The 27,063-nt window shown below is 33.6% G+C and overlaps 2 protein-coding genes across 4 annotated transcripts; both read right to left on the reverse strand.

Moving 5' to 3' along the window:
- Window positions 1-7,875: 7,875 nt before the first annotated feature.
- LOC129756280 (uncharacterized) lies at window positions 7,876-13,955 on the reverse strand. Of its 2 annotated transcripts, none has more exons than XM_055753100.1 (4): window positions 13,845-13,955; window positions 9,046-9,209; window positions 8,681-8,976; window positions 7,876-8,617 (listed from the first exon to the last, which is right to left on the reverse strand). In XM_055753100.1, exons 1-4 carry the CDS (start codon window positions 13,892-13,894, stop codon window positions 8,072-8,074), a joined length of 1,056 nt encoding a protein of 351 aa, XP_055609075.1. In that variant the 5' UTR covers window positions 13,895-13,955; the 3' UTR covers window positions 7,876-8,071. The 2 variants fall into 2 exon arrangements, with proteins under 2 accessions (XP_055609075.1, XP_055609076.1); XM_055753101.1 differs by lacking the exon at window positions 13,845-13,955 and adding an exon at window positions 9,263-9,351 and having other exon boundaries at window positions 7,878-8,617.
- A 3,187-nt stretch (window positions 13,956-17,142) lies between these two features.
- LOC129757486 (small integral membrane protein 14) lies at window positions 17,143-27,063 on the reverse strand. Of its 2 annotated transcripts, XM_055754734.1 has the most exons (6): window positions 26,078-26,489; window positions 25,884-25,962; window positions 25,677-25,816; window positions 18,548-18,593; window positions 18,334-18,479; window positions 17,143-18,266 (listed from the first exon to the last, which is right to left on the reverse strand). In XM_055754734.1, exons 3-6 carry the CDS (start codon window positions 25,746-25,748, stop codon window positions 18,228-18,230), a joined length of 303 nt encoding a protein of 100 aa, XP_055610709.1. In that variant the 5' UTR covers window positions 25,749-25,816; window positions 25,884-25,962; window positions 26,078-26,489; the 3' UTR covers window positions 17,143-18,227. The 2 variants fall into 2 exon arrangements, with proteins under 2 accessions (XP_055610709.1, XP_055610707.1); XM_055754732.1 differs by lacking the exons at window positions 25,884-25,962; window positions 26,078-26,489 and adding an exon at window positions 26,959-27,063.

The following is a 27,063-nucleotide window of genomic DNA, read 5'->3' on the forward strand; positions in this document are numbered from 1 at the left end:
ACCTAGGAAAACTGGCACCGATTCCCTGAACCTGGCACTCTTTTATAGCTGTGGCCAGTTTGGTGGCGATTCCACCGAAGATTGATCCTTGCTTCTCGAAACAGCATCAACATCAACATCAGGAGCAGGACGCGGAAAATGCGCCTGCGAAATGGCTTTTCTCGTCGTCGTCCTCGTCGTGAATTGAGGGAAAACCACGTGCTCGAGAGCGCCAACAGTCGGACGTTGGGAACAGGAAAAGCGCGTTTCGTTTTGGGTGGTTCTGGGTGGGTGGGTTGTTTTGGGTTAATCAGCTGTATGCTTGTGTTGGTGTTGAGTAGCACAAGAAGTTCTTCCGGGGTTGATGGGGTGGCATCAACAAGGCTGTTGTTGCTAATTGCACATTGAACTATCAACAATGGGGACGAGGGACTTCTATCTTCTGAATTATGGTTTTCTCGTACTCTAGGCCAAAACGTTAAATCCATGCACATGTACATGGTTTCCTCACATTTTAAAATGCTGGAACTTTAAAGTGTGACATTTAATGCGGAATAATTGAGTTTTTAATTATTCCCCGATTTGATGACAAGGCAAAAATATTAAAACATTAAGGGAAGGGAAAATATTGAATGCATCAATACTGATGTTATGAAATCGTTTGGTACATCTTTGTACCTGAAAATAATCACATTTTCGTAGATGACGGTAGGAATTAAAGAAACGTAAGCTATCAAAGAACGAAAGAACATAAGCCGTAAATATCATGAATTTTTCGAAAAAGATACAACGGCTCACCGGCAGGACTTGAACCTGCAATCTCCGCTTCAGTACAACGGCGCGTTAGCCAATTTCACCACGTGCATCTTTTCTATACGAAATAACTAACAAACGGTGAGTGGGCGACTGAGGTATTGATGTGTAAAATCTTTGAATTCTCTTCATAAAAGGGCCTACAACCGGTTTCAAACCAAAAACAATTGATAGAAAAAATTATCATTCCTAAACAAGGCACAAGGATACGGTTAAAATTCTAAAAGAAAATGAATTTATGAAAATAAAGATATAATATGAAAAACTTAACTAAAATGTTATAAATAATAAATCTATCAAACTAAAAAAAAATCTGGTAGTTTCGAAAACGAACATTAAATTGACCAAAATAACAAAAATGAAAAAAAAAATACAAAAATGTAAAATTTGACAATAATGACGAAAATGACAAAAAATAACGAAAACTGCAAAAATGACAAAAATGTCAATAATGACAAAAATATCAGAAATAAAACTGACCAAAAATGGCAAAAAGGACAAAAATTACAGAAATGCCAAAAATCACAAAAATGACAAAAATAAAAAAGACGAAAATGATAAAAATAACAAAAAATGACAGAAATGACAAAAATGACAAAAATGACCAAAAAATTACAAAAATGACAAAAATGACGAAAACGAAAAAATTAAAAAAAAAATTAAAATAATTACAAAAACGACAAAAATGACAAAAATGACAAAAATGACAAAAATGACAAAAATGACAAAAATGACAAAAATGACAAAAATGACAAAAATGACAAAAATGACAAAAATGACAAAAATGACAAAAATGACAAAAATGACAAAAATGACAAAAATTACAAAAATGACAAAAATGACAAAAATGACAAAAATGACAAAAATGACAAAAATGACAAAAATGACAAAAATGACAAAAATGACAAAAATGACAAAAATGACAAAAATGACAAAAATGACAAAAATGACAAAAATGACAAAAATGACAAAAATGACAAAAATGACAAAAATGACAAAAATGACAAAAATGACAAAAATGACAAAAATGACAAAAATGACAAAAATGACAAAAATGACAAAAATGACAAAAATGACAAAAATGACAAAAATGACAAAAATGACAAAAATGACAAAAATGACAAAAATGACAAAAATGACAAAAATGACAAAAATGACAAAAATGACAAAAATGACAAAAATGACAAAAATGACAAAAATGACAAAAATGACAAAAATGACAAAAATGACAAAAATGATAAAAATGACAAAAATGACAAAAATGACAAAAATGACAAAAATGACAAAAATGACACAAATGACAAAAATTACAAAAATGACAAAAATGACAAAAATGACAAAAATGACAAAAATGACAAAAATGACAAAAATGACAAAAATGACAAAAATGACAAAAATGACAAAAATGACAAAAATGACAAAAATGACAAAAATGACAAAAATGACAAAAATGACAAAAATGACAAAAATGACAAAAATGACAAAAATGACAAAAATGACAAAAATGACAAAAATGACAAAAATGACAAAAATGACAAAAATGACAAAAATGACAAAAATGACAAAAATGACAAAAATGACAAAAATGACAAAAATGACAAAAATGACAAAAATGACAAAAATGACAAAAATGACAAAAATGACAAAAATGACAAAAATGACAAAAATGACAAAAATGACAAAAATGACAAAAATGACAAAAATGACAAAAATGACAAAAATGACAAAAATGACAAAAATGACAAAAATGACAAAAATGACAAAAATGACAAAAATGACAAAAATGACAAAAATGACAAAAATGACAAAAATGACAAAAATGACAAAAATGACAAAAATGACAAAAATGACAAAAATGACAAAAATGACAAAAATGACAAAAATGACAAAAATGACAAAAATGACAAAAATGATAAAAATGACAAAAATGACAAAAATGACAAAAATGACAAAAATGACAAAAATGACACAAATGACAAAAATTACAAAAATGACAAAAATGACAAAAATGACAAAAATGACAAAAATGACAAAAATGACAAAAATGACAAAAATGACAAAAATGACAAAAATGACAAAAATGACAAAAATGACAAAAATGACAAAAATGACAAAAATGACAAAAATGACAAAAATGACAAAAATGACAAAAATGACAAAAATGACAAAAATGACAAAAATGACAAAAATGACAAAAATGACAAAAATGACAAAAATGACAAAAATGACAAAAATGACAAAAATGACAAAAATGACAAAAATGACAAAAATGACAAAAATGACAAAAATGACAAAAATGACAAAAATGACAAAAATGACAAAAATGACAAAAATGACAAAAATGACAAAAATGACAAAAATGACAAAAATGACAAAAATGACAAAAATGACAAAAATGACAAAAATGACAAAAATGACAAAAATGACAAAAATGACAAAAATGACAAAAATGACAAAAATGACAAAAATGACAAAAATGACAAAAATGACAAAAATGACAAAAATGACAAAAATGACAAAAATGACAAAAATGACAAAAATGACAAAAATGACAAAAATGACAAAAATGACAAAAATGACAAAAATGACAAAAATGACAAAAATGACAAAAATGACAAAAATGACAAAAATGACAAAAATGACAAAAATAACAAAAATGACAAAAATGAGATAAATGACAAAAATGACAAAAATGACAAAAATGACAAAAATGACAAAAATGACAAAAATGACAAAAATGACAAAAATGACAAAAATGACAAAAATGACAAAAATGACAAAAATGACAAAAATGACAAAAATGACAAAAATGACAAAAATGACAAAAATGACAAAAATGACAAAAATGACAAAAATGACAAAAATGACAAAAATTACAAAAACGACAAAAATTACAAGTTTTTACACATTTTTTGTCGTTTTTGTTTTTTCTGTCATTTTTGTCAGTTTTGTCATTTTTGTCAGTTTTGTCATTTTTGTCATTTTTGTCATTTTTGTCATTTCTGTCATTTTTGTCATTTTTGTCATTTTTGTCATTTTTGTTATTTTTGTCATTTTTGTCATTTTTGTCATTTTTGTCATTTTTGTCATTTTTGTCATTTTTGTCATTTTTGTCATTTTTGTCATTTTTGTCATTTTTGTCATTTTTGTCATTTTTGTCATTTTTGTCATTTTTGTCATTTTTGTCATTTTTGTCATTTTTGTCATTTTTGTCATTTTTGTCATTTTTGTCATTTTTGTCATTTTTGTCATTTTTGTCATTTTTGTCATTTTTGTCATTTATCTCATTTTTGTCATTTTTGTTATTTTTGTCATTTTTGTCATTTTTGTCATTTTTGTCATTTTTGTCATTTTTGTCATTTTTGTCATTTTTGTCATTTTTGTCATTTTTGTCATTTTTGTCATTTTTGTCATTTTTGTCATTTTTGTCATTTTTGTCATTTTTGTCATTTTTGTCATTTTTGTCATTTTTGTCATTTTTGTCATTTTTGTCATTTTTGTCATTTTTGTCATTTTTGTCATTTTTGTCATTTTTGTCATTTTTGTCATTTTTGTCATTTTTGTCATTTTTGTCATTTTTGTCATTTTTGTCATTTTTGTCATTTTTGTCATTTTTGTCATTTTTGTCATTTTTGACATTTTTGTCATTTTTGTCATTTTTGTCATTTTTGTCATTTTTGTCATTTTTGTCATTTTTGTCATTTTTGTCATTTTTGTCATTTTTGTCATTTTTGTCATTTTTGTCATTTTTGTCATTTTTGTCATTTTTGTCATTTTTGTCATTTTTGTCATTTTTGTCATTTTTGTCATTTTTGTCATTTTTGTCATTTTTGTCATTTTTGTCATTTATCTCATTTTTGTCATTTTTGTTATTTTTGTCATTTTTGTCATTTTTGTCATTTTTGTCATTTTTGTCATTTTTGTCATTTTTGTCATTTTTGTCATTTTTGTCATTTTTGTCATTTTTGTCATTTTTGTCATTTTTGTCATTTTTGTCATTTTTGTCATTTTTGTCATTTTTGTCATTTTTGTCATTTTTGTCATTTTTGTCATTTTTGTCATTTTTGTCATTTTTGTCATTTTTGTCATTTTTGTCATTTTTGTCATTTCTGTCATTTTTGTCATTTTTGTCATTTTTGTCATTTTTGTCATTTTTGTCATTTTTGTCATTTTTGTCATTTTTGTCATTTTTGTCATTTTTGTCATTTTTGTCATTTTTGTCATTTTTGTCATTTTTGTCATTTTTGTCATTTTTGTCATTTTTGTCATTTTTGTAATTTTTGTCATTTTTGTCATTTTTGTCATTTTTGTCATTTTTGTCATTTTTGTCATTTTTGTCATTTTTGTCATTTTTGTCATTTTTGTCATTTTTGTCATTTTTGTAATTTTTGTCATTTTTGTCATTTTTGTCATTTTTGTCATTTTTGTCATTTTTGTCATTTTTGTCATTTTTGTCATTTTTGTCATTTTTGTCATTTTTGTCATTTTTGTCATTTTTGTCATTTTTGTCATTTTTGTCATTTTTGTCATTTTTGTCATTTTTGTCATTTTTGTCATTTTTGTCATTTTTGTCATTTTTGTCATTTTTGTCATTTTTGTCATTTTTGTCATTTTTGTCATTTTTGTCATTTTTGTCATTTTTGTCATTTTTGTCATTTTTGTCATTTTTGTCATTTTTGTCATTTTTGTCATTTTTGTCATTTTTGTCATTTTTGTCATTTTTGTCATTTTTGTCATTTTTGTCATTTTTGTCATTTTTGTCATTTTTGTCATTTTTGTCATTTTTGTCATTTTTGTCATTTTTGTCATTTTTGTCATTTTTGTCATTTTTGTCATTTTTGTCATTTTTGTCATTTTTGTCATTTTTGTCATTTTTGTCATTTTTGTCATTTTTGTCATTTTTGTCATTTTTGTCATTTTTGTCATTTTTGTCATTTTTGTCATTTTTGTCATTTTTGTCATTTTTGTCATTTTTGTCATTTTTGTCATTTTTGTCATTTTTGTCATTTTTGTCATTTTTGTCATTTTTGTCATTTTTGTAATTTTTGTAATTTTTGTAATTTTTGTCATTTTTGTCATTTTTGTCATTTTTGTCATTTTTGTCATTTTTGTCATTTTTGTCATTTTTGTCATTTTTGTCATTTTTGTCATTTTTGTCATTTTTGTCATTTTTGTCATTTTTGTCATTTTTGTCATTTTTGTCATTTTTGTCATTTTTGTCATTTTTGTCATTTTTGTCATTTTTGTCATTTTTGTCATTTTTGTCATTTTTGTCATTTTTGTCATTTTTGTCATTTTTGTCATTTTTGTCATTTTTGTCATTTTTGTCATTTTTGTCATTTTTGTCATTTTTGTCATTTTTGTCATTTTTGTCATTTTTGTCATTTTTGTCATTTTTGTCATTTTTGTCATTTTTGTCATTTTTGTCATTTTTGTCATTTTTGTCATTTTTGTCATTTTTGTCATTTATGTCATTTTTGTCATGTTTGTCATTTTTGTAATTTTTGTCATATTTGTCATTTTTGTCATGTTTGTCATTTTTGTCATTTTTGTCATTTTTGTCATTTTTGTTATTTTTGTCATTTTTGTCATTTCTGTTATTTTTGTCATTTATGTAATTTTTGTCATTTTTTGATATTTCTGTCATTTCTGTCGTTCTTGTCACCTTTGCAATTTTGGTCATTTTGTCATTTTTTGTCATTTTTTGTCATTTTCGTCTTGTTTGTCTTGATTATCATTTTCACCATTTTTTGTCATTTTCATCATTTTTGCCATTTTCTTCATTTTGGTCATCTTGGTCTTGTTTGTCATTTTTGTCATTTTTGCAATTTTTGTGATTTTTGTGATTCTTGTAATTTTTTTTTTCATTTTGATCATTTTTGTCTTTTTTGTCAGTTATAGTTTTGTCATTTTTGTCTATAAAGACGTTTTCGTAATTTTTGTCATTTTCTTCAATTTTTTTATTTCTGGCATTTGTCGGTTTTGTCAGTTTCGTTTTTTTTTTGCGTTCTTGTCATTTGTGTAATTTTTGTAATTTTTTATAATGTTTGAAGTTTTTGTTAATTTTTGTCATTTTTGTTATTTTTTTTTCCTTTTTGTCATTTTTGTCAATTTAATGTTCGTTTTCGAAACTCTCAGATTTTTTTTTATTTTGGTAGATTTATTCATAATAACATTTTAGTCAAATTTGTCAAATGTCCTTTTGTTAATTTTTAACATTTTGTCATATTTGAAAATTTTTGAAAATTTTTGTCATTTTTGTCATTTTTGTCATTTTTGTCATTTTTGTCATTTTTGTCATTTTTGTCATTTTTGTCATTTTTGTCATTTTTGTCATTTTTGTCATTTTTGTCATTTTTGTCATTTTTGTCGTTTGTGTCATTTTTGTCATTTTTGTCATTTTTGTCATTTTTGTCATTTTTGTCATTTTTGTCATTTTTGTCATTTTTGTCATTTTTGTCATTTTTGTCATTTTTGTCATTTTTTCTCGAGTCTCAAGTTTAAATGGGATTTTAGGGTTTTTTTTTTATTCGAGTGAAACATTTGTCTCGGTGAAGGCTTAATCAAAAATATTCAGAAAACGCAACCAGTCAATGAAGAAAAAAGTTATTAATGAAAAGCCAGTATTTTTGCATCTCTCGGGCAAAATACCTTACAATACCATTCACGCTTCAGACTCTAGCAAACCCTCCCTATGGTCAGATCTTACTGAAATTTGGCATTTGACCTTCTGGTAATTTAATGATCAATTTTAGCTTGGAGCGAGTGAAATTTTTCATGTTTAAATCTTCCTATACTAAGATTAGTACACTGCGGTTCGTTAAATTATTCAAAACCACATGAAATCTTTGATTTAAACTGATATTAACGGTCTTTAGAAAATAAAATGTTACTATCGAGACTAGAACTGTCCATAAAACAAAATTTTCTTTAAAAAAAATGAATTTTTTTATTATTTTTCTATCACTATTTCACTAAAATCAACAATATTTAATACTCAACTCAAAAATAAAATTCAAATGATCGATAGAAAATTTATTCACCTTTAATATTCAATAATCAGATTTCAAATTTATGTTGTGCAGTCCGAGATATTTGAATATACGTATTTTTTCCAAAATTGCATATTTGGAGCATAACTCAAAAACTGTTCTTCTGAGATTTTATTTAATTTTATTTTCGGATTCAGCTCCCGATTTTATATTAAAAATTTGAACCAGTTGATGAAGTTCACGCTTTTTTTTCTTAAAATTTTAAAACTAGTGTAACGAATTCGTATTCACAAGTTCGATACGCGTGTGTTTTGAACCCCCAATTTCCCTAGGTCTGCAAATCCGTCGGTGTAAAAGTCCGGAATATGATCTCCTTCCTTGAGAGCGAGTAATTGGTCCATCGAAGTGCCACCCGTCAGCACCAGAAGAGTCTGAAATCCGGCGACTCGCCCAAAGGCGATATCCTGCGAAAGCATATCTCCAACGAACAGAACTCTTCGAGGATCTTTGATACCATACCGATCGGTGAGCAGCTTCCCTAGTTCCAGACTCGGTTTCCCCAGAACGGTGGCCTTTCTACTTGTGGCCCGTTCTAGTATTTCAACATAATAACCGGGGCCAATAAACGTGAACGCATTCCCAACGGCAATTTCATAATCGGTCGCTCCGGCCAGGAATAAACAATCTGGATCACGCTTCAGATATGCTTCGGCACGCATAAGTTTCAGGTTGTTTACGTTGACGTCCGAGTCAATTATCACCGCCTTAACTGGCTGCTTATCACGAGTCGCCGGCAAGATAACGTGAAACGACTCAGACATCGGCTCGGCTGGCTGCGGAAAAGTAAATTAATTTTAACTATCGACGTTTAAGTTTGAATTAGGCTTAGAACTTACCCCGGTAAGGACTTCATATCCGGCCTCTCGAAGCAACTTGAGAAACTCCTCTGGAACAATAGCGTATATCAAACCGGTAAAATTGATCGATTTCAGATATTTTATGACACTTGTAGCTGGATTGTTCAAATCTCTTAAATCTGGTTCCTGACCTAGTCGCAAAATCTGTTTCTTGTAATTGTCCAACGATCGAACGCTATTATTCGACACATAGAAAACACTTTTCCCATAGCTTTTCAGCAAGCTTATGGCTGCTCCAACGCCTTCAATTTCACCCTGAAGGGACCAAATCACTCCTGTGTCAAAGAAATCGTAATATGATAATCAGAATCGAGCAATCATTGATTAAATCAATTAAAACTCACCGTCACAATCGGTTAGAACATAGTCAAACGAGGCTAGAAACGATTGTCTTTCTTCCTGGCTCAGGTCCACCAAACGCCTGGAGCCAACAACTGGCAATGTGCTACATTTACTGGAATTCGTCGCCGTCATTGCGCGTCGCCGGTTTACGCTGAACTGAATGGATCTAAAAAAACAAACATTGTTCATTCCGGACGCTAGGTTGATATACCTACATACATGGGTGGATTTTTTATTCAATCGTGGCTCGATTAAACTCTAAGGATGGTTGAGGGATTAATTTGTATGAAAAAATCTTAAATTGGTTCCATATAATCTAATATTACCCTAGCGAGTTTTTCACAAGAATTTATTCAATAAAATTGTAAGTTGTTATTTTTCTAATTTATTCGGTAATTGGGTTTCTAAAGGGTGATACGGGCAAAATTTGGTCAAAAGAAAACGCATTTAAATCGGTGAAATCGTTTATTTAAAAAATCAAATTAAATTTCTTTTTCAAGTTTAATTAGTATAAAACCCAGAAAAATATTCAGTTAGGCTTCCGCTTTTCTAAATCTGAATTGCCGGGCCTTACCGGCAACCTCAGATTTTGTACAGCCACCTTGTCCACCTTCCTGCCGCAGAAAGCCAGTTTGCGTTGAACTGCTGCTCGTCTCTAGCAGTTTTTTTGGTCTTCTTTAGGTTCCGCTTGACAATAGCCCAGTATTTCTCAATTGGGCGGAGCTCTGGCGTGTTGGGAGGGTTCTTGTCCTTGGGAACCACCTGCACGTTGTTGGTGGCGTACCACTACATGGCCTTTTTACCGTAATGGCAAGATGCCAAATCCGGCCAAAACAGTACGGAACAACCGTGTTCCTTCAGGAAAGGCAGCAGACGTTTATTCAAACACTCTTTCACGTAAATTTCTTGGTTGACAGTCCCGGAAGCTATGAAAATGCTGCTTTTCAAGCCACAGGTACAGATGGCTTGCGAAACCAGATATTTCTTCGCGAACTTTGACAGTTTCATATGCTTGAAAATATCTGCTACCTTTCCCCTTCATTTTGCCGTATAAAACTCCTGTCCCGGAAGCTGCTTGTAGTCGGCTTTGACGTAGGTTTCGTCGTCCATTACAACGCAGTCAAACTTCGTCAGCATCGTCGTGTACAGCTTCCGGGATCGCGCTTTGGCCGTCGTATTTTGTTTATCATCGCGATTTGGAGTCACTACCTTCTTGTAAGTCGATAGTACGGCTCGTTTTTTTGGCTCGGTGCACGGTTGTAGACGATACACCCAGCTTATTAGCGGCATCTCGGAGAGAGAGGTTAGGGTTTCGTTTGAAACTACCGACAACTCTCTTTGTCGTCTCAGCGGCTTCCGGTTTTCGATTTCCCCCCGATCCAGACCATCTTGCTGTCGATAAACGTCCCCCAAACACTTGAATTACATTTGTAACGGTTGATTTGGCAACTTTTAGCGATTTTGCTAGTAGCTCGGATTTTCGCGATGCGCGTGCCAAATTTTGACTCGCTGCTCTTCTTCCTTGGACGGCATTTTGACAACTGAAGAGTGAATTCCAAAATAAGAAAAGGAGCAACATTCTACACACACGCACACACAAACACACACACACACACACACCTTCGAAATGAGGGGTGTTCAGGTATTTTAAATCAAAATTGAAAGAAATACGTCAAGTTGATATTGGCCAAATTTTGACCGTATCACCCTTTAATTGTATTTATGGGCAATGGAATCCATTGAATTTATTTTTAATGGAAAATTATCTTCTAAATGTTTAGAAATAGGAGAATAAAAACAACGTCTGTGTTCGAACAATGTGATTTGGGATACTCTCGAGCTACCAGCGATAAATCCAGCTGTCGAATCATTCGCCATGCTCTAAGACAATATTATGAAGAACCGTCGAAAGCTAAAATATTTGCGATATGTTAGTCAATACACAACTGATACAGCTTTGTCAAAATAATTTAAAAAAAAAACACTAAAACAGCAAAAAAAAAAAATTACAAAAAATGGCAAAAATATGAAAAATGTAATAAATAAACCGAAAATGCTTAAAATTATGAAAACCATAGAGAAAGGTAAAAAATAACAGAAATGACTAATTTGATAAAAATAAGAAAATGATAAAAATTACCACAAAGACAAAAAAAGCAAGTGATACAAAAACCAATAAAACAAAAATGCCTAAAATCAGCTAAATAAAAAAAAAATCGGCATAAATGGCGAGAATGTCAAATTGCATACATATATGACAAAAAAAGCAATACTGATAGATATGACAAATAAGAATGGAACAAATATCAATTTCTGCTTTTGTCAACTCCCTCCCCCTCCATCCCCCCTTCGAAATTTCCAAAAAAACCGAAAGGGTGAATAAAAAAAGTTTAAAATATTTTATGTAAATTTCGGAAAAAAAAATCAAATATCCGAAAGATTCCGAAAAACCAGAGAACAAATTGTGGAAGATAGAAGTTATTTCTCCTTTTGTATTCAATGATATAATATGTTTTCCAATTTATTTGTTTTCCGCATTATTTTCAATTTTTTCAATTTTCCTCCTGCCACGGGGGTGAAAAGAAGGATTTTAAATTTCTTGTTGGCCTCATTAAAAAAAAATCTATCGCAAAAATGGCAACACCAACAAATTGCTTAAAAAACGAAAAATAAGGGAAAATTTCAAACAATAAATAAAATTACTAATACAAGAAATAACAAACTACAACAAGAATGTAAAAATATCTAAGATAAAATGGCAAAAAACAAACCATAAAAAATTCAAAACTGTCAAAAGTCATATGTAAATATTAAAAAAACTACAAAAATTGAACTAAAACAAAAATGACAAAATAATCAATCAGGCAATCAAAATGTGACAAATTAACGAATATCATTTCAACTCAAATATGTTGAAAATCAAAGAAATAAATATCATAAAAATTTAAAAAAAATATAAAAAATTTGAAAAACACTGAAAATGACATAAATTTTAAAAGTGACAAAAAAGATCCAATTAAAAATAACGACCGAAAAGAAACGTCAAGAATAACAAAATTACGAACACTATAAAAATTACAAAAAAATACAAAAATAGCTAAATTTACAAATATAAACAACAAAATGAACAAAAATAATAAAAAACGACCAAAATGATAGAAATAACGAGAATGATAAAAAATAACGGATATGATAAAATTTGCACAAAATAGTCAAAAAAATTCCAAAAATAAAAAAAATACTAAAATTAACTAGAGTTAAATAACAAAAACCACAAAAATGAAAAAAGAATCAGAAATTACATCTATTAAATGATAAAAGTGACTTAAGTTACTAAACTAACAATACTTCCTAATTTTACACAACTTATGACAGCCAGTTGATTAACCAGTTAACACGTTCGTCGCCACGGCACCCATATTCGGGTGACGGGTGTATTTCCTGGGGGGCCCCGTCACATCAAAAAGCGTGTGACGCTCTCTTACTTCACCTCTTAGTTCACCGCTCAGCTTCGCCACACGTTTCAAATATGGGAGTTCTCCATCTTTGCTTTCTCTCTCTGAAAATTTCTTTGGGCCCGGCTAGTAAAACTACCAAAATGAGCGTGGCGTCGAACGTGTTAATCAATTAATCAACTCATGACAAAAATAACAACAATAAAAAATAACAAAAACTTCTAAATTAACAGGCAGAAATAAACACAATAAGACAAAACTTGACAAACTTAACAAAATTTAAAAAAAAATCGTTAGAAATAATCAAAATGACAGAAATTTTAGAAATAGAAGATGGGACAAAATGAGATAAAAACAAAATTTTCAAACAAAAAACACGAAGTTAAAAAAAAAAGCTAAAAAGAGACAAAAAACTACAATAATAAAATCAAAATTTAAAAATTGACATGAAAAAATATAAAAATTTTAATTATAAGTAATAAACTTAAATTGTGTTTATTACCATAATGACAAAAACTAAAAAGTTTCAAAATGTTCATGAAAAAATCACATAAAGACAATAATTATAAAGTTTATAAAAGAATGCAAAAGTTGCAAAAAAATAATCAAAATGGTACAAAAAGGAAAAAGTTATCAAAATGAAATTAAAAATTACTATTAAAAATGGCGAAAATTACAAATAACTCAAAACAAAAATCAAAAATCACGTTACCATCCTGTTATGGATGGTAACGTGAAAGTGACAGGCTTGGCAAAAGTCATCGTCATTAGTCAAAAAACTGTGACTGTGAAGCCTCTTGCTCAAACTCAATTGACTGTTCCTCATACGCCAGTCACTTCGTTTGCCAGTCACTCATCTCCCAGTCGTTTGAAGCTAAAAAAAATCATAGTCAAGCATTCACCAATGGGAGTTTCCAGACAACCATTTTGTGGGTATTTCAAATTTGCAACACAAATATACGTGAAAATATACGTGTAAGCATATCGTATATAATGCAGCAAAACCAGTATATACTTATAATTTTGGAGGCCATATAGGTACATTAGCACACATATTCTTGATATGGATTGTATTGTCGTAATAAAATCATGCAATGTATTTAAATACGATAAAGAATATGCATGAGCCGCACATTGTAGGTGCAAATATACGAAAATGAGTTTAAATAACATTCTATACGATATAATCTGTAAAATGAAATACGACTTCTGGTTGTCTGGGTTATTAAGCAAACACTAGCGACACCATGTCCTCCATAGAAAAGTTTAGATTAGTTGGGGAGCATTTGGAAAGCTTTTGAAAACGGCCATAGATTTGTCCTAACTACAAAACGTCAAACATTTACCTGGCATCGCGGATCGCATTCAAACGACCGAAGACGAAAAGGGAACGCATTTATTATTATTGTTGCTCCTGCCAGCAAGCCTGTTTTCAGTTCCTTATTGCTATTGTTGCTCTCTGCCAGCAAGTCGGACGGATATTCACTTCACTTAGGTACTGCACTGCGCGGATCGTGTGTGTGGACGACTCGGATGTCGACTGTCGACTGTTGAAAACGTAAGTGGAGGCGAAGGGAGACGAGAGACAAGGGTAGAAGGACGTCGATCATTATGCGATGTCGACTGCCGAGGGGCTACCAGATGTAATGTTAGTGATATCCCACAGGCCCTATTGCATAAAACGAGTCGAGTAACTCGATTCGACTCCAGATTTAGGAATGAATCATCCCAGAGGATGAAAATTCCGTATATAAAAAAAAGATTCGACTTCAGTCACTATGTCGAGTCGAGCGAAATTTCGTATCAAGCCGATGGCATAGTGGGAGCGATGCGATGCGAATTGGCCAACGCGGTCAATGCGAACTCGAGCGGCGGAACAAATTGACATCTGCTTCGCCGCGTTAAGTATGTCAGATTTAAGCGATTCACATACATTTTCATCAAATGTGGTTCGTCGCATTGAATCGCATTCGCCGGTTCGCATCGCATCGCACTCACTATGTCATCGGCCTTACTGTTTGTAGTTGAGTAAAACATATCGAATTAATTTTAGTGCTCGAATGGCGGCTATCATGTTGAAATTTTTCGCAGTCGACTCAGACGAGCTACTCGATTGAAGTTTGACTCGACTCAACTACTGTAATACCAAAATGGCTGACTCGAGTAAAATGACTCGTGACTCGTCTGGTGTAATGCATAAAACTACCTTAAAATTTTGGTTTGATTCTAAACATTATAAGAAAATTGGCATGACATTTTCGGTGTCGCAATAGTTCCGTGTTCGCCCTTTAGAAATCACTTTCACGTTACCACCCTGTAAATCATAAGAAACATAAAAAGCGATTAAAACAACAAAAATACGAAAAAGATAAAAATGGTGAAATAATTAACCAAAATTTCAATTGAAAAATGACTAAAAAAGTTCACAAAACTCAAAACAATCACTTAAATGACATAAAAGTACAAATATCAAGTAAGAAAATAACAAATATTTAAAATAAAAATCATGATAACAAATGATAAAAAAAAGTTAAAAATATCTGAATAATTTTAAAATTTTTAAATTAAAATATTAAAATCTTAAAAATAAAAAGGAAAAATTCTAGAGTTTGCTTTGATTAAGTCGTGTGAGCCTTGCGACTTTTGGCATTGCATGATTGGCTCAAACGTCGTTTTGCATGCTGTTAAACTTTATCTCCAAACTTGCGTCCTGAACTTTGCTCTCAGTAACTTTTTTGCTTCCAGCTCTCCTAACGCTATGTATGCTTCGTCTCCATAATGGCAATTATTAGAATGTGTTTTAAAGGAATTCTCCATATGTCAATCACCTCAATATAGAGCAAAATAAAATAATAAAAAAACTTACTTTTGAATCCCTGGAGCAAATTGTCTAGGTCCTCGCGGGTGATATGCGCTCAACAGAATCTCCGGTTCGTACGAAACGGGTTTAGTTTTGTTAGCCGCCTCTGTGGTAGAAAAATTATGAAACTGAAAATCAGTTCAGTCATAAAAGTAACGCTATTGCACTTTCCTCACAACAAACTTCACATCACATGATCACTCGCCGTAGCATTTGCTGAGAAAATGCATAAGCTCGCAAAAACCAACGAACCGAACAGTTATATTGTGACCTTTGTTTGGCACGCCAATCCAATGCAATGCAAAAAGTTGCAAAACCAAATTGCACGCGAAAATTAGAGAGTACTCATACGTCCTGAGTTTAAACCATTTTGAAGAATTTATTACCAACCTCGTATTCAATCCGCCACATATTAGAATGTACTTTTTTACATAATCTCGCAAAATTTAGAGATGTAAACGTAAAATTTGACAAAGTTACAGCATATTTTGTGAGGCAATCTCAATTTTCCCTACTTTCCCTACAGCTGAATTTCTCTTCAAAATTTTTGAAACTCATCGAATGAAGAGTTTATAAGTTTATCTTGCTTGTGTGAAAGTTTCATGAAAATATATCAACTGTGAGAGAAATGGCATTCTGTCAAAGTTTGAAGTTTGTGCGCAGCGCTGCGCGAATTCATCCTTTTTTGAACGCAACTGTTGTACACTTTATTCTACAAAATTAAGCACAACACCTGCGAAAACTAATAGATACTGAAGTAGACTACTTCAGTATCTATTAGTTATCGCAGGTGTTGTGCTTAACTAATACTGTATTTGTTTTCTCCACTCGTGGAGTGTTCCACCGTACCCGATAAAAACAAACACAAATCGTCGCCAGTGTATTGCTATCTCATTCACTCACACGCTCTCTCTCAACACTGGCAAAATTATCGGTGGGCCACCGTCCGTAAGCAGAACTCCGACAGGTCAAAACCAGTGCAACACCGTCCGAATAAACAAACAGTTTGACAGCACCTAGTGGTGCACCAGTGCAACACTAGTGCAACACTCGGCATAAACAAATACGGTATAATAAGTAGAATAAAATTTACAACAGTTGCGTTCAAAAAAGAATGAAATATCGTAGCGCAGCGCACAAACTTCAAACTGTAGTAGAATTCGGTTCAGTGATTTCTGAGATGAACAATTTCGAATAGTGGTGTTTGTCGGCTTCGATTTTTTTCTTTTCTTGCGATCCTTATTGTGTTTAGAGCTTCCCTGGCAGGCATACATGGTTTTTAGGCAGCAGTGGCTCCTGAGACATTTCTCTGGAGCCATTGTAAATTTCATTGATTTTGTTCACTCCAATATTGTTCCCAAAGCTATATTTTCCTGTTGTTAACTTAAATCCTACAAACAGCTACAGCAACTGAAATTACTTGAACATTAATTTAGATGTGTACTTCTTTATACAAATTTTGGAAAGAAGTGATCGTCGTGATCAGGATTGAGAATCCCTAGAGAAAAAGGGAAAAAATTGTCACTTCCAGAACGAATCGTTGACTGAGATTTCCATTTTTTTCGTCATTTTCAAATGGAGAAAATTATGATCTTATAAAGATATGGAATGTGTGATCAGTTAAGAAGTTTTGTTTTTTGTATAAATTTACTTAGTTCTCCACAGTTGAAAAATCATTAAAAAATCTTTTTCCATATACGGTAAACATCCTTTGCAGACGAATTCGATGGAGGACCTGTGATATTGTTGATCTTAATTTAAAGTTTCGGTGAAATGACTTCACGTTCTTTATTATAATATCCTTTATTTTCCAGATTACATTACAACTGAAGCATTGTAACAAATACAGTATACTAAAAACCAGATTGAGAGACTCAAAGGTAGGTGCACTAGTAGTAGCGCTGTATGTGTGAGACCTGTCTAGGTGACTCTGGAGAAAATTGTAGCTAATCCGATGTTGAAGTCATTGGACGTTAATTTTAGAAATACTTTTACAAGTTTTATCTGTTGAAATATCACATCTGACATTCACAACTTCCCCCAGATTCACCATCAAGATCTCTAATTTGTACAGTCATCTAAAAATTTTCAATCGTCGTAAACCATAAACTGGAAAACAAAATATTGGCATTGAAAAGTTGTGGAATAAACATAATAAAGTTATCGATAATAATTATAATAAGTAATAATAATAATAATAATAATAAATGTTCGCTCTAAGTCGGTACCTGAACTGCTCTAGAAAAGAATATATTTACGTTTGATTGCAATAAAATTGTAATAAAAAAAAAAATATTGTGCTTTATGCTTTCACCGTTTTTTTTCTGTTTTCACTATTTATGTATAACCAAGTGCTTCGGGATCCATGGCTCTGGCTTGATTGGGGTTAAAAATATATATCACTATAGTGTGATGTCTTTACCTAAACGATACTTAGATCGTTCCATAAAATATGCACAAAAGATGATCGACCTGTTGTTATTCCAATTTTTTTCTTAATTTTTCGAATTCAAGTTCAATCGTCAAATTGTGTTTTGGGGGAAAAAAAGTGCACCAAATTATTATTCACTCAAAACTTTTTACAAATTAACAGTTTTCAGTAACAAACAAAACTAATACAAAGTAGATAGATAGGAATGAAATGAAAGGGTCACAGAATTAGAGAAAATTTTGATTTTCGTTTTTTTTTTTGTTGTTGTTAGTTTTTCGCTGCGATTGTTAAAATGCAACTGCGATGCATCGCCTGATTACTTTTGCCATAACTTGCGTATGGAATCATTTCGAAGGTATGTAGGTATATTTTGCTATAGGTAGAGAAGGATCGTTCCAATGAATGGTGTCCGGGAGCTATCGGGATATCGGTTATCTATCAGTTAACAGCCGGTGGAGCACCACCATCGTTGGGTCCCTACAACAAAGAAATGCATTGCAATTAGAACAGATTGATAGAGGCTCATTTTCGGGCGAAAACCTACATCATTCGATGGGGGCAGCGCTTTGTTCAGATCGTTCCGCCGGCGGAGCGAAGACGGCCGCATGACGTACAATATCACAGCAAAAATCATAAAAATCATCATCAGGAAGAAGTTTTCTCCCGCACCTTGGTTGGGCCCTTGGGGCACTGATGGCATAAAAAAGAGGCATTAGAATTTTTCAATTTTACGAGTTTAAAAAGAACTTCAGACTTACAATCAATGCACTCATTGTCCGTACAGTAGGATTGGCCGTTGCGGAGCTGAAAATAAGCAATGTTGGTCAAATTATCAGCATCTAACTCATTAAGTATCAGAGAGATTAAAGAGCATTAATGAGAAATTTCGTGTTCAGATGAGAAACAGATTGAAGAATTAGGAAATCAAACCTCAGTTTCGGATTCCAGTATATTTTTTTTTTCCAAAAATCAGGTTTGATATTCTAATTCAGAAGAAGATTGAATTCAGATTTTTTTTTCTTGTCGTTTTATTATTGTTATTTGTTTAACTTATGTGATTTTTATCATTGCTTTTGTCATTTTCTTTTTTTATTTGCCACTTTGTCATATTGTCATATTTTTCCACATTTTTGTAATATTTTTCAATTGAGTCATTTTTGTCATATTCATTTTTCTTCATTGCAAAATTTTGTCATTTCTGTTATTTTTTTTTCCTCATTTTTGTCACTTTTCTCATTTTTATCATTTCTGTGATTTTTATATTTTTTGTCTTTCTGTCCATTTTGTAATCGATGATTTTTGTAATTATTAATAATTTTTGCCTTTTTTGCATTTTTGTCATTATTATAAATTCCGTGATTTTTGTCATTTCTGTCATTCATAGCATTTTGTTTCATTTTCGTCATTTCGATCAGTTTGTTATTTAGGTCAGTTTTGTCATTTATATATTATATTTTTGTTTTTGTAATTTCAAATTCAGATTTAAGATTTAAAATATCTTATTTTCAGTTCTAATCGGGTAGTGACTCGATTCACACGGCGATTTCTTTGTCTCGAGTGATCGATTAATATCTGGTGGTTTTTCTAGAAGAAGGTTAACAGTTTTGTGGAAACCGATAAATCAACGATCGCGTTTCGACAATTAACATAAACATTATTTAAATACTGCTGAATTGCCCGATAATCAACGGTTCTAGTTTCGAGTTTATATTTTGTTGGACGACATATTGTCGCTATTGTTCTTTATCCACGCCGTGAGTGACCACAACTCAATTGTTCTGAAGAGCACAATTCCTACCCGCAATGGCGGGATCAAACGAGATACGAGCTAAAGAGCCTCCGGACATAGGTCAAAGTACTCTTCCTGTCTTCATGAGAAATAAGAACTACGATGGTATTATGCGTATTTTTCAACTCAGGATGAAGCCAAAAACCGACAACGACAACACAACACGCCCTCCGCTCCCTCAGAACCCTTTTCTGATTGGGCACTCCGTTGGAAAGGCTATTGGGCAAGAGAATGTCAAATACGTCGAAGCAGTCAAGGAAGCGAGTGGCGCTAGATATGTGCTACGTACCTACTCACCTATAATAGCAGAGTCCCTTCTTCAAATGACACAATTAAGTGATCAAACATGCATCGAAGTTGTTCCACATCCCACGTTGAACATTGTGCAAGGTATTATATACGACCCCGATACCATGTCAATGAACGAAAAAGATATTGAAGAGGAACTGAAATCGCAGGGAGTAAGCGCTGTCCGTAGAATTAAAAAGAAAGATAAGAACGGAAAACTTCAAAACACCCCACTTCTTGTTATCTCTTTTTGCGCTACTACTTTACCCCAGTACGTGAGATTCGGCCTTTTACGCATCAGCGTGCGACCGTATTACCCTTCGCCACTCGTTTGCCGCAGCTGCGCAACTTACGGGCATACGAGTAAGAACTGCACCAGCAAAGGCATCTGTTCTACTTGTTTTAGAGAGCACCAAGAAAACGAAAATGAAACATGTGAAGCCGTTATTTTTTGCAAGCATTGCAAACAGGAGGGTCACTCACCGATCAGCCGCGACTGTCCCTTCTTTCAAAAGGAAGAAGCGGTGATCCGCCTGAAAGTAAATAAGGGAGTTACGTATCATGAAGCAAGGATGGAAATAAACCAAACGTGGAAACGAGATACCTTCGCTAGTGTAGTCCAAGAGCGACTGAAACAATCTGAGAGTGATAAGGACAAGACTATCGTTGAGCTTCGCACAGAGCTTATGAAACTGCGGAATGAAATAGAAGCCTTGAGAAAAACCACTCATATCAAAGATCACCCACAACCTTCCCCTACACAGAAGGAACGACTGTCCAGGAAAGATACACCTAGACAAAAACTACTAACATCCAACAACCAACGACCTCACTTTCAACACACTCAGTTGCCCAGTCAATTACCGCAAAGTAGCCAAACAACCATGACCTCCCCTTACGGAACAAGGAGTGTCAGCAGAAAACGTGTTATTGGCAATTCTTCAAAAGCGACGGAAGCGAAATCCAAGAAACTCCAATCGACTCATCCTGAACCACCAGAGACCTACGGCGAGGATACCTCCAACATGTACTGCGATGTCTCATCCGACGACGGAAACTGAAATGGAGAACAACCAGATTTCAACACCGACAAACCATGATGACCTCAGCGCCCGACCCGGATATTCTATGGAACCATCTCTAAACTTAAACAACGCGATGTCATCAAACTCCGGACCCAGTAGACCACTGGGTTCGCCAGGTGACGTACATTATTTTTACAATACGAACAAATCCTCTCGTTTCTTCTTGTTACAGTGGAACATACGGGGGTATTGGCCCAACTACAACGAGCTAGAGAAAATTATTTCCGATAATCCCCCTTCGGTAATCTGCCTACAAGAGATGATGACAGATAAGGTATCAAGATTTCTGAAAAGCTACTACGACTGGTATTTCCTTCACCGCCCTCACCCCAATGGTAAAGGAACGTCTGCCATCGCTGTTTTAAAATCTATTTCACACAGCCCACTGACCATTCCTCAGAGCCGTATCCACGCAGTTGGTGTACGGTTAAAATCGCCCATTAATGCTGATGTTGTATCTATTTATGTTGAGCAAATGAAGTACCATGAGCTACAAGAAGAAATTCGACCATTGTTACACAATCTAGCTTCAAACGTTATTCTGGCCGGTGATTTTAATTCTAGACACTTTTCATGGGATAATCAGCAATCTAATAAAAAAGGTGACATTCTTGCCGAATGGGCGGCAAATAATGCATTAATAGCCTTAAATGACGGATCACCTACTCGTATTGACGAACATCGCGGGAGCTCCTCTGCTATTGATGTCACTTTTGTGTCAATCGCACTTGTTCACCGCTTCCAATGGGCTGTAGAAAATGATCCTGTGGGAAGCGATCATATGCCAATAAAAGTTGGTCTTGATTCCCCTATTCCGAAACATCTCACGTTCAAACGATGGCTGCATCAAAATGCTAATTGGGAAACCTTCGAGAAGATTCTGAACAGAAGTATACCTGCTAGAATGACCCTCAACGTTGACGAAATCACTGAAAAAATACTCCAAGCTGCCAAAACTGCCATACCTACAACCAGTCAGAAATGTGGAACCAAAAGTGTTCATTGGTGGAACGACCATGTTAAAATGGCAATAAACGAACGACGAAAAGCTCTTAGGAAAGCCAAAAAGCTACCCGACAATGACCCTCGAAAAATAGAAGCGATGTCCCTTTTCCGACAGAAACGACAACAGGCCAGAAAAGAAATTGATCTTGCTAAACAACAAGCATGGCAAGATTTTGCCAGCAGCTTCAATCCTCAAACTCCAATATCACTGATGTGGAAGAGATTCAACTCGCTATGTGGTAAAAGGTCCAATAAGCCAATTGCGCTTACTGTTGAGGATGATTTTATTGATGACCCAACACAGATTGCAAATAAATTCGCTGACCATTTCGCGAACGCCTCGTCGTCAACTAACTACACTACAATCAATAACCCTGCAGAAGTGTACCAAAACCAAACAGGTAACCAAGCCAACAATCCACCCTCACTTGATCAAGAATTCTCACTGAGTGAGCTATTTCGAGCTCTAGATAAATGTCACGGCACATCGGTAGGACCTGACATGATAAGTTACTCTATGCTTAATCATTTGCCTCTGCATTGTAAACAATGTTTACTCGACTCATTCAACGATCTTTGGAAGAAGGGAGATTTTCCAGAACAGTGGCGTATTTCAACGATTATCCCGATCCCTAAACCATCAGAAGGACAAAGAAACTTAAATTCATTTCGCCCAATTGCTTTAACGAGTTGTATAGGCAAGCTGTACGAACGAATGATTAATCATCGATTAACTACCCACCTAGAATCTAATAACCTCCTTTCCAGTCGACAGCATGGGTTCCGTTCTGGACGAGGAACTTCAACTTATTTTAGCGATTTGAGGGAGATACTATCGAAGATTGAAGAGGGACATGACCATGGCGAAATTGCAATTCTTGATTTAACGAAAGCGTATGATAGGGTGAAACGATCAACAATCCTAAATGAAGTCATCAAACTGCAACTTGGGAGAAATATGAATGAGTTCATTAATAGCTTTTTATCTGATCGCAAATTTCGAGTGTGTGTTGGTGGTAGTATGTCTGATATGAGATATCAGGAAAACGGAGTTCCTCAAGGATCGGTGATAGCTGTTACACTTTTTCTATTGGCCGTTGATCCTATAAAAAATCTGAACCTAAAAGATACATCATTCCTAATCTACGCAGATGATATTGTACTTGTTTGTATGGGTAAAAAGACTGCAATCATCAGGCGCAAGCTACAAAAAAGCTTAGACGAAGTTTCGAGTTGGGCTAGAAAATCTGGGTTTGAAATCAATGCTCGGAAAACTAAAACGCTTCATTACTGCAAATTGCGAAAACATAAAGGATGGAGAAATTTACCTGAGTTATCCATAAACACAGAAATCATTGACAGAGTTAAATCCGCACGAGTGTTAGGAGTATACATAGATAGCAAAGGAACATTCCGACGACATGTTGAAGAAACAAGAAGGGAAGTTAAAAACCGGCTTAATTTTCTCGCTTCATTATCAAGGTATGGGTGCAGAAAGACATTATCGCAAATAGGCACTGCTGTTGTACTATCAAAATTGTTCTACGGCTTGGAACTCTACAGTATGGGTAACTTTCAACGCTTAGAACCGTGTTATAACGCAATATGGCGCATCGCTTCAGGGGCATTTAAAACATCTCCTGTTATCTCTTTGGTTGTTGAAAACGGTAAACCAGATTTTTTAAGAGCTAGTACAATATATTTAATTTCAAGGGCTATTAAAATTTCCGAAAAAAGAAACCAACGAAATTCAAAAATTCTAGAATGTGCCAATAACATTTTCAACAACTTGACTGCAAAAAATCTTCCCCAAATCCTCCCCGCAGTTCGTGTTGGTCCGAGACCTTGGAACTCCACAACTCCACAAGTCGATTGGAGTATGAAAAAATCTTTCAAAGTCGGACAACCAGCTTTCCAAGCAAGGCAATTGTTCAACACCATTGTAGAAACGAAATATCATCAACATGAAACTCTCTATACTGACGGATCGAAATGCGAGGATAGTGCAGGATATGCAGTGGTTGGAATCGATTGGCATTCGTCAAAACGGGTCCCTCAACAGTTCTCGATATTCTCAGCAGAAGCTGCAGCTCTTTTAGAAGCAACTAAAAGTGCACATTCATCTTCAGAGACGGTGGTCTTTACAGATTCAGCCAGTTGTTTACAAGCTCTAGAAAGTGGTCAATCTCAAAATCCGTACATTCAAAAAATAGAGTTGATCTCAGTACAGAAACCAATTACATACTGTTGGATACCTGGTCATTGTGGGATTAAAGGAAACGAAATGGCGGACATCAGAGCTAACGAGGGTAGGGCAGGTGAATTTCGTTCAATACCAATCCCTGCATCGGATGTAATAAAATGGGCCAAGCACGAACTACTACGAATTTTCCGAACAATGTGGTTTGGATTGAGGAACAACAGTCTAAGGAACGTTAAACAAGACACCGAAGTATGGAAAGATCGAAGTAACCGCCGAGAACAAGTGGTGCTAACCAGATGCCGCATAGGTCATACTAGGATCTCCAAAGAACATCTCTTCGACAAATCAGACAACACATGCCAGACCTGTGATGTCGAGAATTCCATCGAACACATCATCACAAATTGTTCAAAATATGATGAAATTAGGGAACAGTTAGGGCTTTCGAACAACATTAACTTTGTACTGAATAACAATGCTCAAAATGAGGATAAGATTATTAAGTTTTTGAAAAAAATCCAAGTTTATGATAGAATATAAAATGTTAAATAGATTTAAGTTTGCAGGGGAAGAATGACCTTAGACGTTAAATTCTCCTCTAAATAAATAAATTAATAATAATAATAATAATAATATCTTATTTAAGATTTAGATTCAGATGTCAAATTCAGATTTCAGATTACGCTTTCAGATTCAGATTCAAATCAAGATTTCAGATTCAGATTTCAGATTCCAGATTCAGATTTAGATTCAGATTTCTGATTCAGATTCGAATTTCAGATTCAGATTTCAGATTCAGATTTCCGATTCAGATTTCAGATTCAGATTTCAGATTCAGATTTCCGATTCAGATTTCAGATTCAGATTTCAGATTCAGATTTAAGATTTCAGATTTCAGATTCAGATTTCAGATTCAGATTTCAGATTCAGATTTCAGATTCAGATTTCAGATTCAGATTTCAGATTTCAGATTTCAGATTCAGATTTCAGATTCAGATTTCAGATTCAGATTTCAGATTCAGATTTCAGATTCAGATTTCAGATTCAGATTTCAGATTCAGATTTCAGATTCAGATTTCAGATTCAGATTTCAGATTCAGATTTCAGATTCAGATTTCAGATTCAGATTTCAGATTCAGATTTCAGATTCAGATTTCAGATTTCAGATTTCAGATTCAGATTTCAGATTCAGATTTCAGATTTCAGATTCAGATTTCAGATTCAGATTTCAGATTCAGATTTCAAATGCAGACTTCAGATTCAGATTTCGAATTCAGATTTAGATTCAGATTCAGTTTCAGATTTCAGATTTCAAATTTCGGATTTTATATTTCAGATTCAGATTCCAGATTCAGATTTAGATTTCAGATGCATATTTCAGAATCAAATTTTAAAAAAAATTGAATTCAAATTTCGATCCAGTTTGCAGAATCAAATTCAAGAGAAAAAAAATGGCAAACCCTGTTAAAAATTCAAAATTTGTTTTAGTGTTAACATTTTGCAAAATTAATACTCACAATCGACAGCAGTCGACGCATCGCAATCTCGTGACTCCAGATGCATTCGCATCCGTCGAATTCGTCGCTCATCTTGATGAAAATAAGTCGTGTCTCGTTTTACACCTTACAAAATAAGCATCAACCTTTGAACGATTCTCCTGAAAATATAAAAAATTAAAATTCTTGAGAATTTTCAGAAGAAAACTTTCACGTATCAAATGTAACCTTTCACCAGCGAGAACGTAACGGAAGAAAAGGGGGACAAATTGATTAGCTCGTGCCAAACTTGAAGAGTCGAAGCTACCTGTCGGAAAACGGCGATTGAGATGAAAGCACAGCCAGACCGAAAACAACACAATAATAACCGCACTTCCCAGCTGCTCAGATCGACTCAAAGCGACTGCTGTTCAAACACTTACGTGTAGCTCCAGCATTCGCTCGCTATCGGCTGCTCGCGGGGTTGTTTTGTCATATTCAATTCTGGTTTAGATCGAAATGCTTGCGAGTGTTGTGTTTTTTTGCACCGCAAAAATCCGCTCTTCACTCCTCAAGCCACACAACTATAATACGTGATGTTTGAATGAAACTTCACCCATACTTGATAACAAGGTTGATTGCTCGTTGTTGTTGGCAGTACTTAATAGTGAGTTTACAATATATGTACTGATAAGAGCTTCAAAATTGAATGACTTGTGCCACCTACGCAAAAAACATATCGATTGTAATATTTCGGACTTTTGCAGTGTCTTATTGTTTCACCTATAGATGATTATGTCATCATGCTCTAAGTCTGCGAGAGCTGTGAAAGTTGATAGACGCTAATAGATTTCTGATTATGATTCACATAATATAACGTTTGTCATTGAACTACTGTAACAGACTGCAAGGTTTTAAGAGCTTCCCCCTTTGGACACAAAGAATTTTCATCATCATTGATCTCGAAATGAAAATCCCGTTGTGTAGCGAATCTAGTCAAGCGCATGATGTCAACAAAGATCAGCCCTGATAGGCAGGAATACCAAATGCTTAGTCTGCCACCTTTTTCTTCAGAAAAAAACATCGGTTTGGCGACGTATCCGGTTGTTATTTGTTGCCCCAATTTCCTCGGACATGAAAACAATATTGTTCCGTGAGACGTTTAACAAGTTTTTTTAACTCTCTTGGCAAAGGTAACAAAAAATAAATAAAAACACTGGTAGATGGATTAGTGGCGACTGATGGTGGAGAGTGGGGCAGTGATTTTAAACTTGATGATGTCCCAATTTGAAATCTCGACTGTCTGGTCCAGTTTGAAACTTACCCAGAAGTTGACCGACGAAAGCAGGTCCTTAGACACGATAATATCACTTATTTCCTAGCCCCTTTCCGAAGAAAGTCTTCGAAAGAATTAAAAATTTCTTGCAGC

The sequence above is a fragment of the Uranotaenia lowii genome, chromosome 3 (assembly GCF_029784155.1).
Source record: "Uranotaenia lowii strain MFRU-FL chromosome 3, ASM2978415v1, whole genome shotgun sequence".
Taxonomy (NCBI): Eukaryota; Metazoa; Arthropoda; class Insecta; order Diptera; family Culicidae; genus Uranotaenia; species Uranotaenia lowii.